The sequence below is a fragment of the Artemia sp. Qi Xiang Cuo genome, chromosome 12, assembly GCF_049724085.1.
Source record: "Artemia sp. Qi Xiang Cuo chromosome 12, ASM4972408v1, whole genome shotgun sequence".
Classification (NCBI taxonomy): domain Eukaryota; kingdom Metazoa; phylum Arthropoda; class Branchiopoda; order Anostraca; family Artemiidae; genus Artemia; species Artemia sp. Qi Xiang Cuo.
In genome coordinates this window covers 1,659,974-1,673,687 of record NC_142805.1, presented here as the reverse complement: position 1 = coordinate 1,673,687, position 13,714 = coordinate 1,659,974, and the positions used below count along the sequence as shown (strand labels likewise).

Sequence of the window (13,714 nt, the reverse complement as noted above, 5' to 3'; positions counted from 1 at the left end):
TCCCTATATAATATATCGCGTGGGTTCCAGCTAATACAACAGTACCGTAATATTTTACTACAGGCCAAAAAAAGTAGTTATTTTTCGGCCGTTTACGATCGTTTATAGCACCAGGCTGAAATTGGTCCTAGATGAAGATGTTAATACAAATCAGGGGCTAATTTAACCTTGTATTATTACAGAATATGGCCCAAAACCAGTTGCTGTGACTTGTTTTTCCATTTAATACTCCTTTTCCCTTTTATGAAGATCTCGATGGAGGGGAGGATTGCTCATGTAGCCCTCTCCTAATGTACGCTACCGCCTACAAACAATACAGGAAAAAAAAATCTTTTTAAATTACGACTGATAAAAGAAGTGACTTTGGGGGTTATGTTCTGGTCTAACACCTATTGGAGATTTTATTGTTGGAACAATGTTTTTCTACAAAATGCTTTTAAAAGACCCTTCACTCACCTTATAAGCTCGAGTTAGATATACCCCCACAAATTGTACAATAAAAACCATATCTTTTACTATTTCTTAAATCACCTTAAATATATAGATAACGGCATCTTTTATTTTTAAAACTGGAACTGGGTTTATAAGCTTTGAGTTATCTGAGGTTCCAACTACTCTGTACTGCAAAAACTATGCACCAAAAATGACCAAAAATATGACATTAAACATCACTCAGAAGCAATCTGAATCAGAAGCCATGGCGGCACTCGTAGTTGCAGATTTTCTGTACCCTTTTCCAGTATTTTGCCAGTTGGCGTATGTCACCATGCTTTATGGGGGGATTCCAGTCCTTGGTAATGACTCGTTTAGCACCCAGAACAGCATTAAGAGCTGTAAAGTCGAGTTTTTATAGCAAGAGCCTGTGAAATTTGACTCCCAAAACTTTCTCTCTCTTTGTAACACGCAAGCTTTTTATTCAAATCAGAAAAATACAACATGTTTGGAAAAAGCTTGTTTCTGAATGATAAAGAACTGTTTTTCAAAACAATTAAAACTTGTAAACATAGCTATGGAGGAGAGATTTTATTTAAATAATAGTAAAAAACGTGCTTTGCCGTTTCTATCGAATGTACTCATTATATTCTTAAGATTTCGTATTGTTGGAGGGGAGGGGGCTAAGTGCCCCTGAAATTTGAATTTACCAGTAAAACGTTTTTTTTTTATTGTTTTTTTTTTTGGGGGGGGGGGGGGAATAAAAGAATGAAAAGTGTACTCACATTGAAAATTGACGAATCCATTGTTTTCAAAGTTAAAAATATATAGTGTACTATAATCAATGTTTTAAAACATAATGAAAAATGGAATGCACTGTATGGACATTATATAAGGCATTTGCTTGAGTACACTATAGCTTGCCAAGTTTTTAAAAAAAATGACTAATCAAGTTATCATTTGGAGTAACCATCAGCTTTCTCTAACTAATTGACACACAAAAAAATTAGTGTCACATTAAAAAACCTGTCTTCTAAGGCAAGTACAGTTCATTGTAATAGGTGACTGGCCCTGGTAAGGCATATTACGCAATCACTGCCAGTGGTACTAGATGCCTTACTACTAAGGTTAAAAGACACTATTTGGAAAAAACAAGTGACTTGAAGGGGCAGGCAAAAAGACACCTCTCCTACCCTACAGATCTGTCTACCTCTCTACAGACCTCTCTACAGACCTCTCTACCAGATGTATAAGACGATGGTGCTGAAAATTCATGCTGAGTGAATGAGGAATAGTTTATCTGAAATGTATAGGTATTAGATTCTTGCTGTTTGCATTTTTTTGTACGTTAAAGCTATGGAGCTAAGCAGGGGCAGGACGGAGGAAGTTATATACAAGGCCGACCACTACCTGATAACTTCTTCACTTCGAAAATACGTTAAAATCATGCATTCTTTGAAGTCTGCAACTTAACATTCAGTTTTATCGACTTTTAATGCTGATATCAAGGGGTGGCTCGAAGGGGGGGGGGGTTGCGGGGGGATGATACCCCCCCCCCCCCGGCCTCTTGCTAAGTTGTATCAGTCGTTTATTTTGGCCTCATCCAGGTCCCGGGCTCTCATCTAAGTCAGTGACAGTCCGAGTCGTTTTTCTTCCTCTTGGAAAGACTTTCACTCAAAGACAAGGTCGTTTAAATTAAACCAGGTTTCATAACCCCGTTAGGTCTCTGGTGAAATGATTCCCAAAGGGACGGGACTGGCAGCAACTCGCTTTGTTTCAAAACCTGTTCTTACTCGCATATAATTTTTGTCCCAAAGGGACTGTACTGGCAGCATCTCGCTTTGTTTCAAAACCTGTTCTTACTCGCATATAATTTGTGTCTGTCTCAGATAGGTCGTTCAGATTTAGCCTGTCAACATTATTGTAGGTTAGTTGTTAAAGTGAAGTCTGACTGGATAACATGAATAAACCGAAAGTGAGGGACAAGGTTACGTGCACGGACTGTGGGTCAAACTTTGACTACGAGTGGAAAAGAAGGCATGAAATTTCTAAACACAATGGAAGAGCAATCAGAATTCAAATGACAGAAGCCCCGCGAAACCCCTTTGAAGCAAGTATATCTAGGACAGTGAAAAAAGCTCGATTGCAAAACGAGTCTGAGGTTGAGGTGGATACAGCGCTTGAAAAGGACAAGGAAGATTTGGCCATGTACCCAGAATTTGTTTCCCAGGGCAAGGGTGGTTCTGAAGACGCTGGAATAGCTCATTCAAGTCGGGAGGCAAGTTTTTGGCTACGACTCTAGTGAAACATAGTTACAAACTCGGCTTGTCTGTGAAACTTTCCGTGGAGATGTCCCCATAACATAATTTCCTCTTGGCAAACGCCCCCATGGCGAAACGTCCCCAAACATAAATTTAGTACTTCGCCTTGGTCTTAAGGTGCATTGTCGTTAAATAGCAGCCAAATTTGGTTTTAAATTTAAAAGAAAAAAGTTAAATTTAAAAATTGTTAACATTATCATTTTATTCGATGTTTTTTTTTTGTTTTTTTGTTTTTGCGTATATATTTTGGTGGTTTCTTGTTTTAAAGAAATTTATAATGATAGAAATCTTTCTTTAGGTTTTGTTATGGTTATCAAATTTAATATTTTGTTTTAGTTCCTTTTTTTTGGGGGGGGGGGGGGGGAATGACGGGTCACTATTTGGAAAATTTTTATGAGTTGGTAAGAGATAGCCACCGTAACAAGAGTTTCCTGTAGGGGAACGACACCCCTTTATACGGTTAAGGCAAGTTTTTTATAATGGAAAAGTTTTAGGTAAGTAGAGTGCTAAGTTATACTTTGCTTGGCTTATGTTCCTTACCATGTTATTTGCTTGGCTTATGTTCCTTCCTGTGCTATTTGCATGGCTTATGTTCCTTCCCATGCTATTTGCTTGTCTTATGTTCCTCCCCGTGCTATTTGCTTGGCTTACATTCCTTCCCATGCTATTTGCTTGGCTTATGTTCCTCCCCGTGCTATTTGCTTGGCTTACGTTCCTTCCCATGCTATTTGCTTGGCTTATGTTCCTTCCTGTGCTATTTGCTTGGCTTATTTTCCTTCCCATGCTATTCTATAGAACTACGTTTTTTCCCATGCTATTCTATAGGACTACGTTCCTTCCCATGCAATTATATAGGACTATGTTCCTTCCCGTGCTATTTGCTTGGCTTATGTTCCTTCCTGTGCTATTTGCTTGGCTTATGTTCCTTCCAGTGCTATTTGCTTGGCTTATGTTCCTTCCCGTGCTATTTGCTTGGCTTACGTTCCTTCCCATGCTATTTGCTTGGCTTATGTTCCTCCCCGTGCTATTTGCTTGGCTTATGTTCCTTCCTATGCTATTTGCTTGGCTTATGATCCTTCCCATGCTATTTGCTTGGCTTATGTTCCTCCCCGTGATTTACTCCTCTCTCTCTCTATCCCACTCAATTTGTTGTTGCTAGCTCAGTTTCATTGTGGCAGCAGAGTTGCCACGGGTAGTACCAAAGTACTACTTTTAGTACTTTTTGATCAAAGTAGTACTTCTTGAATACTTTCTGCAAAAGCAGTACTTTTTCAATACTTTTTGTCAAAAGTAGTACTTTAGACCGAAAAGAGCAATTTTACAAGCATATTAGAAATGATAACCAAGATAACCAACTAGATTTTTTTTATTGTTAAATTTCAATAAAAACCGATCGTAATAAATTCAGCTTCTTAAAAAGACCCAAAAAATCATTTTAATTGCTCCCTTCCTGTTTAATTTTTTAAAGTGGCTTGGTCTCAGTCTCACTTCCTCCAGCCTTAAATTTGCATCGCTCCAACATGAAGATTTGAGGAATTCTGAGTGACAGAATTTTTGTTTTGTTTTTATTTTATCAAACAAAAAATATTTCAATCATTGTTTTCAATTCCTATACTAAACAGCAGTTATTTTACATAAAATGCCTTTTTTCCGTTTGTAATTTGAATCATAACTCCCAACCAAAAGAAAGCAAGAAATAAAAGAAGATCAACCACACAATTCAACCCCAAGAATATTAGCCTATAGCTGTTTTGATGGGTTTCACAGGTCCAGACGTACAAATAATTTTTAGGGGAGGAGGTCAAACAATAAAGAAAAAGTTAAACTCATTTTCAAAATGCCTTTTTTCCGGTTACCAATGGGAGCAGCTCTTTCCGGCCTACTGGCTAATATTTATGTCGAGAATCTTGAAAATTGGGCATTAAATTCTAATTTTTTAAAACATATATATTGGGGTCGTTACTTGGACGACGTAATTTCACTTTTGAATTATAAGGAAATTGGACTTCGGGGTTTCCTATATCATCTTAATACCTTGATAGATATTTATAGTCTACCCTTTAAAATGAAATTCAAAATAAAATAACCTTTTTAAGATATGCTAATTATCCGTAATACTAATAATTTTGACTTCACTATCTATAGAAAACCAACACAAAACAATAGATATCTTCATTTTAATTCAAATCACCCCCCACAAGTTAAAAGAGCAGTTGTAACTTCTCTCATTGACCGTGCCCCGAACATTTGCTCCGATTCATACATAAAAGCAGAAATAAATTTTATCAGAGATATTCTTTTTGGCAACGGATACCCCATTCCTTTTGTCAATAATACGATTAACCGTAGACTAAAAAGATATTTTCGTAAAATCAACGATATTTCACAATGTGAGGCTCTAGAAAAACCCTCTAATATAATCTATCTTCCGTACATCCCAATAATCACCACAAAAATAAAAAATATTTGCACAAAAAACAATCTGTATTTAGTTTTCACCAATAATTTTAAAATCACAAATTTCTTAAACTCCGGTAAAGATAAAACCCCAGTTACTCGCCAAAGATGGGTTTATAAAATACCATGTAATTTGGGCAAGTACTACACTGGAAAAGCTCATCACAATCTAGAAAAACAGAAATACCAGCATAAAAAAAACATAGACAAAGTGTTAATTGCAAATAGTTACAATAAGTCCTTCGAATCTGCTTTACCTAGTCATATTTTTGAGAATCCCAGCCACACAATACTTTTTGAAAAATCTTCTCTCATTAGTAGTGATTTGGGGATAAAACAGGTGGTCCGGGAATCAATCGAAATTAGGCTCAAAATAAATAAAAATATTTCCTTAAATAGGGACTTAGGAGAATATTCACTGAATTCTTTATGCTCAAATTTAATTAGAAATGATCTAACAAAATATTTTATTAAACCAATTGACAATAGTATTGAACCCGTTACAAAAAGGTCTTTAAGACTAGCTGCTAAAAAAGCAAGATTAGCTTTGAAAACTTGTAGTTAATAATTTCATTTTATTTCGTTTGACCGAATTCATGTTCTCTCATCATTTTATTTATCAGTCCTGGTTGAACTTCGTTGAAGTAAGGATACTGGGGCTGTTTTAAAGGTTTTTAAAAGCATTTTTAGTTTTAAACTTCGTATTTTAATGTAAGCTGTTTATATATATATATTTTTTCTTTAATGTTGTGCTGAAGACGGCCCTTGGACACAGGGCCGAAATATTCACCGATTTAAATTGCACTGTCTCCGAAAAAATTTCCCTATTGTTTTTAAGTTGTGTTTGTTTGACATTTTCAAAATGAACTAAAAAGTAGAGAATTATTTTTTTTCTCAAGAATATATGAATATAAATGAACACGAGGGGCATAAAAAGCATTGGATTTTACATAACATAAACACCAAATTTGTCTAGGTTTTAAGTGCATAAACAAAAAGTCGATGAATTGAGGAAAACAAGTAAAAAATATCAAATTATGCAAAAACAAATCGATTTTTTGCCCGGGATTTTCACTTATGTTTATAGATTCTGGAAAAAAAAAAAATTTCAAATTTTTAATTTTACAGTTAAAAAAAAAAAATATCGTGTCTCATCCAAGATGAAAAACCTAAGTTAACACATCCTCAGGAAGTGCTCTTACCGTTGTGCTTTGCTGATAAAAGTGGAAAGTAAGTGAACATTCGGGAGTAGTTGAAAAATAATTCACAAATTAAAAAAAAATTGTGGTACAAAGAAATAAATGGAAAGTGGAACAAAAAGATCAGTCAGTTAATAAAAAAGAACTGAAAATGATTTAATTAAAAAATAAGGGGGGATAATAAAAAGCCTATAATTTAATAAAGAGAGGCCGAGAAATTCGAAGAAATTTACATTTTGAGGTGCTTGGGGCTCCAGTCCCACTTACGTGGTCCCTAGGAATCAGTCTTTAAGTAAACTTTAAGCCTACCCTAACAGATACCAGGGTGTGTATTTTCTCCATAAAAATGGGCACTAATGTAGTTGTCTTTTCCCAATACCAAATATTTAGTGATTGTACTTTTCTGAAGAAAACACGCTAAACACACAAAAGCAGTACCATTCAGTTCTTTATTTTATACTATTTCCAAATATCATGACTGCTTTTCTAAAAAAACACCCACCCCCCTGATGGCCCGGGATATAGCCCTTGGAATATATTAAAAAAATCAACCAATCAAATTCTCACTTTACAATATGAAAGAACATGTAAGAATATTACAAGAAAGAATGTCATCACAAGATTCAACACAACGATGAAATGTATTTATGCATTTATATATGGGACCTCAGAATGGGAGGGGGGTATAATGTCAAAAAAGTGACCATGACGCTTGGAAAAAGTCTAGCATGAAATTGAAAATTCTGGCTCAACTAACCCAGTTTTAATGTTTTCTTTAAATTAGCCCGTGAAACATCCTTGTCAGGAAGCAAATAATCTCTAAGATTAATATTATGCAGCGAATATTCAAAAATTTTGAAATTTAGGATCTAGAAGTTTCTTTATCTCTTTTATTTTTCTTTCTTCATCTATTAGATACCTCTTTTAGAGAAGCAAATGCCCATAAAAACTAAACTTGTGCTGCAAAGGGCCCCTACTTGTCCCCCTTAGTTACGCCACTGATTTGATATATGGACAACCGGTTAGAGTCGCTGCTCCTATACAGATTCTCTATCTAGCTAATGACTCTGGAGACGAAGCCAATAAATCTGAAGCTAGTGCCAGTGACTGTGAAGAAACTGCAAATGATATTGAAGGTGAAGAGAATGAACTATTAAATGTGAGAAAACGAAGAATCAGCAGAAATAAACCACCAAAGCCAGTGAAAATACAGAAATTCAGTGTAAAATGGATAGAAGATAAAGACTTGCAGGTCTGGCTGCAAAAATATCCAAGGGATAGGACAAAATCTTGGTGTAGGTTTTGCGAAAAGATCATTACTGGTGGCCTATCCCTTTTACGTAGACATGCACTGAGGGAAAGTCACATATCCAAAGTTGTTAGTATGAAGAACCAAGTGCGTATTGCTGATGACCAAACTAATGAGTTTACTTTATTGGGAGCAGCAAAGAAGAGAAAACTAATAGCCAACAGGTGACAGCTATACAGATGGCAATGTCAGCCTGGGTAGCATAAAAATCTAAGGAGATGAGTATTATGGACAGCTTGCCCGAATTGCTGAAAAAATTTATCCCTGATTCATCATTAGTAAAGCTTCTTGCATGTGGAAGAACTAAAACCACTGGACTAATCAAAAACGTAATTGCCCCATACGCCATCAGCCAGCTGAGCTCAAGATTGGAAAAATCGCTCTTTTCGCTGATGGTTGATGAAAGCACTGATATGTGTGGGACAAAATACTTAGTCATCATCGTTCGCTACTATGACAACACTACATGCGGAATCAAGGAAGACTTTTTGGCCATTCCAGAAGTTGGGGATACAACAGCAATGGGCCTTAAAAACTTGATCTATAAGACTTTAAGTGAGAAGAAGATGACATTAAAAAACTGCATAGGATTTGCATCTGATAATGCAAATGTGATGCTTGGGAAGAACAACGGCCTTGCAGCCCTCATAAAGAAAGATATTCCCTGGCTGGCTATTTTCGGATGCATCTGTCACAGTTTTGCCATATGCTCTGATTGTGCTTGTGAGCTTTTACCTACAGAGATCGTCATTTTCACAATTGATATATCCCCTTATTTATCTATTCGGGCCACAGGACTCTGTGAGTCTCCGGAATTCCAAAAGTTCTGTGAAGTAGCCGAGCATGCACTCCTGTACCAATCTGCAATTCGCTGGTTAGCGTTTGAGGCCGTCTCTCCGAGGCTGGTGGAAAAGTGGACTGCTCTGACGTTATTTATCGCCTTACCTGCGAATGAAGGTCGGGATCAAACGGCAGTGAAGCTTTATACAGCTTTGATCGATCCCGAAGTCAAGCTTTATTATCTTTTTCTGAATTACGTTCTTTCTATTGTAAATGGCCTGAATCTTGAATTCCAGAGCGCAGAAGTGAAAGTTCACAAACTTTTAAAAAGCGTGGGTAATACTCTCTCCGAACTGGCAAAGAATTATATCAAACACAAGCTTTTGACCATACGTTCAGTCTTCGAAATAGATTTTTCAAACCCACGAAACTTCAAAGCTATGGAGACGGATATGCATTTTGGAGCCGAATTTGAGCTCTTTGCAATTGATCAGATTGAAAGTCGAAAACTTAAAAAAAGACAGCTAGCTGCGACAAAGAAAAATTGCCTTGCGTTTTATATCAAGCTGTGTTCTGAAATAAAGTGAAGAGTAAACAGTGAATATCCCTTGTTAGGAATACTAGACTAGTTATCTCCAGAAACTGTTTTTTCCGGATCAGTTCCTTCTATTATCCCTCTTTTCCGCATATTCAAGGACCGTTTCAATGGTTCGCTGGAGGTTGAAGCCCTAAACAGAGAGTGGAGGCGACTACCATTCTTGAAGAAAGAGCTAGGGGAAGGGAAAGTGTCAGTTTTCGAATTTTGGAATTCAGTGTCCGCCCTCAAGGATGGTGCTGGGTTTTGTTCAACTACCTATATTCATAAAGGGTATTATGTCGTTGCCTCATAGCAGCGCCTCGGCCGAACGTCAGTTTTTGCTGTTAAAGCTAGTTCGGACCCCCTCCGGAACAGACTACTGCCAGAAACAATATCCGATATTATGCATGTCAGGAGGGAAGTACCGAATCCAGAGACTTGGGATATTCCAACAGAGCTGGTCAGGAGTGCGAGGAAGTGGAAGCGTGAGCTTAAATAATAGTTTATTACTGTAAAGGTCTGTAAATAAAATTATCTTACTGAACTTTTAGGGTGACGTCTTTAGCGCGTTGCCCCCGTTTAGTCCCATTTAGGCAAAATGGGACGGAAAATGGTAGTGTGAACTGCTTTTCCTGAAAAAGTGCCAAAAAGGAGACAATAAGTGATAAATAAAAGTAGCTTTTAAATGTAGTAGCTCTTAAACAGAAAAAAGGTTAATTGTCTAACTGATGCTTAATTTTTTTTTTTTTTTTTTTCCGGTTTTGACTCAGAAAAAAAACAGGCTTTATACGGATAACTGATAAACTTTTAAAGATTTTTTTAAAAAAAATGCACATCTTGACTACTTTTCCTGCTTCCAGTTTTCTGTCCTATTTTCCCAGAAAACGGATAGTCTGAACGCCCTATTACCCTACTAGGCAATTACGGACCGTTCATAGTGAACATCCAGAGATAACTTCGATGATTTTGATTGTAGTTACTTCCCATATCAGTGGCCCTTTTTTGCCATATCGGAAGTCAGTGTTCGACTAGCTATACAGAAATAAAAAATTAAAATTACTCTGGCTTATATGATAAGCCAAAGAGAAACTACGGTGCTAAAATGCTGCGTGTTGCGCGACGCGCAACACGCGACAAATTTTTTGGCAGGTTCAGGTTCATACATTTTTGTTAAAAAAAAAACAACTCAATGTGACAACAAGTCGCACTAAAGCAAGAAGATGCTTGAAGAAGCGACCGGTTGGATATCATGCATGCCAAATCATCAAACCAATTAAAATGAAAAAAGGGGAAAACAATAATAATAAATTAAAATAATGATAAATATATAATGTCAAAAAATATAAAAAAAAATAAAAATAAAATATCTACAAAAAAAAAGAAAAAAAAAAAAAGCCTTTTCTCGAACCATTAACACTACCAAATTCCTGAAAAGAAATAATTTTTAATACGGGTTTTAAATGGCGGCACACTTTCAGCTTGACGAACTGAATCTGGGAACGAATTCCAAACTGACGGGCCCATGTGTCTGGTCACTTGACTCGCTCTCGTTGTGTTCCGTGGCTCAGATGCAAGACTATCCACACTCCTAGTCGAATAATCGTGATAAAACGAACTAGGCTTTAAAATATTCATAAAAAAATCCGGTGCAAAACCATTCAGACACTGAAATACAAATACTCCAATTTGATAATCCCTTATTTCACCAACCTTTAAAATTTTAAACTTTCTAAAAAGTAATTCAGTGCTATCAATAACACGATCATACCTTCCAATCAACCTTATAGCCTTATTCTACAGAACTTGAACTCTTCTAAAATTGCAACTAAAATTACTTGCCCAAATCAAACAACCATAATTTATATAAGGCGCTATTATGGAAAAATACAATAAAAGCAGAATTTTCAAAGGCAAAAATTTTGAAAACGGTTCAGAACTCCAAGGCCTCGCGCCAGCTTGCATGCTTTGATGTCGCAGTGTTTTCTCCAACTCAAGTTTCGATCCAGGATGAATCCCAGATATCGGATCTCTTCGACTTGTGAGAGCGGTAGGCCATTGTAAATAATAGCACCAGGGAGAGTGGGAGCAGAACCAGTCCTCATAAACATCATACAATTAGATTTTGATGCATTGACGCTAAATAGGCTAGCACAAACAAATTCATGTAGGCCATCCAGCGCCTTATTAGCCTTGAACAAGAGCTCTTGCAGCGACTTTGCTGCAATCACTAAAGCCGTGTCGTCAGCAAAAGAAGTAACTGAATCTCCCGGAATGTAGAATTTCATTGTGTCTGCAAATATCAGGTACAGGAGAGGACCAAGAACTGAGCCCTGTGGAACACCACACTTTATGGGAAACGGCTGAGAAGATTTGTTACTCAGAGTCACTCGTAGCTTCCTTTCACTTAAATACAATTCAAACCAATTTAAAACACTACCCTTTATGCCTAAATAACACAGCCTTTCCAATAAAATCTTAAAATCAACAGTGTCTAAAGCCTTTCTAAAATAAATAAAAACGCCCATGCACTGCTCGCCATTCTCAAGTGCTGAGTTAATATTTTCCAGAATTAGTACTTTTCTGTCGTGGTAGTACTTTTGAGCTATCCTGGCTAGTACCAGTAGTTTTGTTGAAGTGGCAACCCTGTGTGGCAGTGAGAGTGTCAACACATGAAAAAATGTTCCATACATGTCCGCTATGCATGTACACACTGGGCAGCTGGTCATCATGTGAGAATTAACTCAAGTTTGTGAAGAATTGGCTGAGAACTGCCATACTTGGTTCTTGACTGGATTCCCTCATGTTGTTGGCGAGTGAGAAAGACCTCACCGATGGTGTAGACTTAAACAAGATTGTTCAGCGTTGGTCCATTTTGAAGAAGAGTCGTAGAATATGATCTACAAGTCGTTTACATGAGGGTTCTCACCCCCCCCCCCCTGGCCTGAGTGCTTCGAGCCACCCCTGCTGATATCCCGGGCTCATCTTTCAAAGAAGGCCGGTTTGGTCGCTCTAAATGACAGAGAGGAGGCTCTCAGCTTCGGTCGAAATGCTCTTATTAATCTTTGGGGCGAGAAACAATTCCTTCCCAGCATTCCTTCCCCATCCCTACCCATCATAAGCTGCATCCCAAAGAAGAAAGGCCAAAACATCTCAGTAGTCACTCCAATTTACTACACAATTGAAATATATATGAGGAGTTTTTGTCGTTCATAATTTCCAGGAGTAATGTTTGATTTGACTCTGACCCCCCCCCCCCACTTACAAAGCCATGTGCTATCTTTTAAGTTGACTTTTACCTGTCATGTTTGTTTTATTTTAACAAACTTCATAAGTTTTCTGTTTGTATATATATATATATATATATATATATATATATATATATATATATATATATATATATATCTCTTAGCTTTATTATGCTCTTAATACCAGGGCCATTATCAAAGTGTCTTTATTATGAAAAGTAAGCTGATTTTTGTGTCTTTACAGGATTCACCAAAGGTGCGAGGGAATGAACCAACAAATCCTGGAGAAGATGGCTTTCTTGTTGATCTACGTCTTGCAGAATTGGGAAAAACATCAGTCAGTAGTCCTCCTCCTCAACCTTCCACAGAGTCAAGCTCTGAGATCCATGATCAACTACTTCAAAATAGGGAATCATTCATAAGCAGCGATGAACCTGCTTGCAAAAGGAATAAATTAAACAGTTTGAGTGGTGGTAGTATACTAGTGAAACCCTTGCAAGAATTGGTGCAGATACCTAATCCACCTTCCTGGGCCTTTGATGAATTTGATGCATTTGGAAAGATTGTCGCTTTACATTTAAGACAGCTTCCGTTGAATACGGCTTTGGAATGCCAGTCTGAAATAACTCAGTACCTAATTAATAAAAGACTTGGCCAACGAACGAAATTGGACGCGAAGTCTTCTGTTCTGTCTTGTCAAAGTTTCCCTGTCCCCTCTCAATCGTCAAATATTTCAACGTCATGTTTTAACAATGGATTATCATAAATATTATAAATAACCTTTCTGTTCAGTCTTTTTTCAACTCATTTCAAGCCTTCTGTTCAGTGTTGTTAAACTGTTTCCGCCCCTCTCAATCCTCAAATAATTCAATACTATGTTTTTGAAATTGGTTATTAAAAGCATTACAAACATTATCTTTGTTGTTCAGTCTTCAATTCGATTCAAGTCAGTCTTCAATTCGATTCAAGCATTCTGTTCAGTGTTGTTAAACTGTTTCTGCCACCTCTCAAACCTCAAATATTTCAAAATCATGTTTTTGAGATTGGTCATCAGAAGCATTATAAATAACGGTAATTGCTTATAATCTGCCATGAATGACTAATAAACTATGAGCTTCAAAATATAACAGAGGGTGGCTGTAAAGACGTCCAGAAAAAGGGGCACAACCAACACCCTCCCCCCTCGGAGACCAATGCCCCATACAAATAAATAAATATTTTAACAAGATTTTGTTGGTTCAAATATTCAGAAGATATGCGTTTTGTTCAATCAAATATTATTTGCCTTAGACCTTGAGTTATTCTTTGTTAAAAGTTATTCAGTTTGGAAATTGCTTTTAATAAATGAAGCAATAGAAGAATTTGGCAGACTGATCAACACTTCATTTATGACC

General features: G+C 36.9%; 2 protein-coding genes across 2 annotated transcripts; both read left to right on the top strand.

The window, feature by feature from the left end:
• Positions 1-7,936: 7,936 nt before the first annotated feature.
• LOC148945651 (zinc finger BED domain-containing protein 5-like) lies at positions 7,937-9,085 on the top strand. Its single transcript, XM_089098232.1, has one exon. It carries the CDS (start codon positions 7,937-7,939, stop codon positions 9,083-9,085), a length of 1,149 nt encoding a protein of 382 aa, XP_088954358.1.
• Positions 9,086-9,326: 241 nt separating this feature from the next.
• LOC148945650 (uncharacterized) lies at positions 9,327-13,216 on the top strand. The gene is made up of 2 exons (XM_089098231.1): positions 9,327-9,560; positions 12,565-13,216. The coding sequence occupies exons 1-2, from the start codon at positions 9,327-9,329 to the stop codon at positions 13,084-13,086; spliced, it is 756 nt and encodes a 251-aa protein (XP_088954357.1). The 3' UTR covers positions 13,087-13,216.
• The last annotated feature ends 498 nt before the right edge of the window (positions 13,217-13,714 follow it).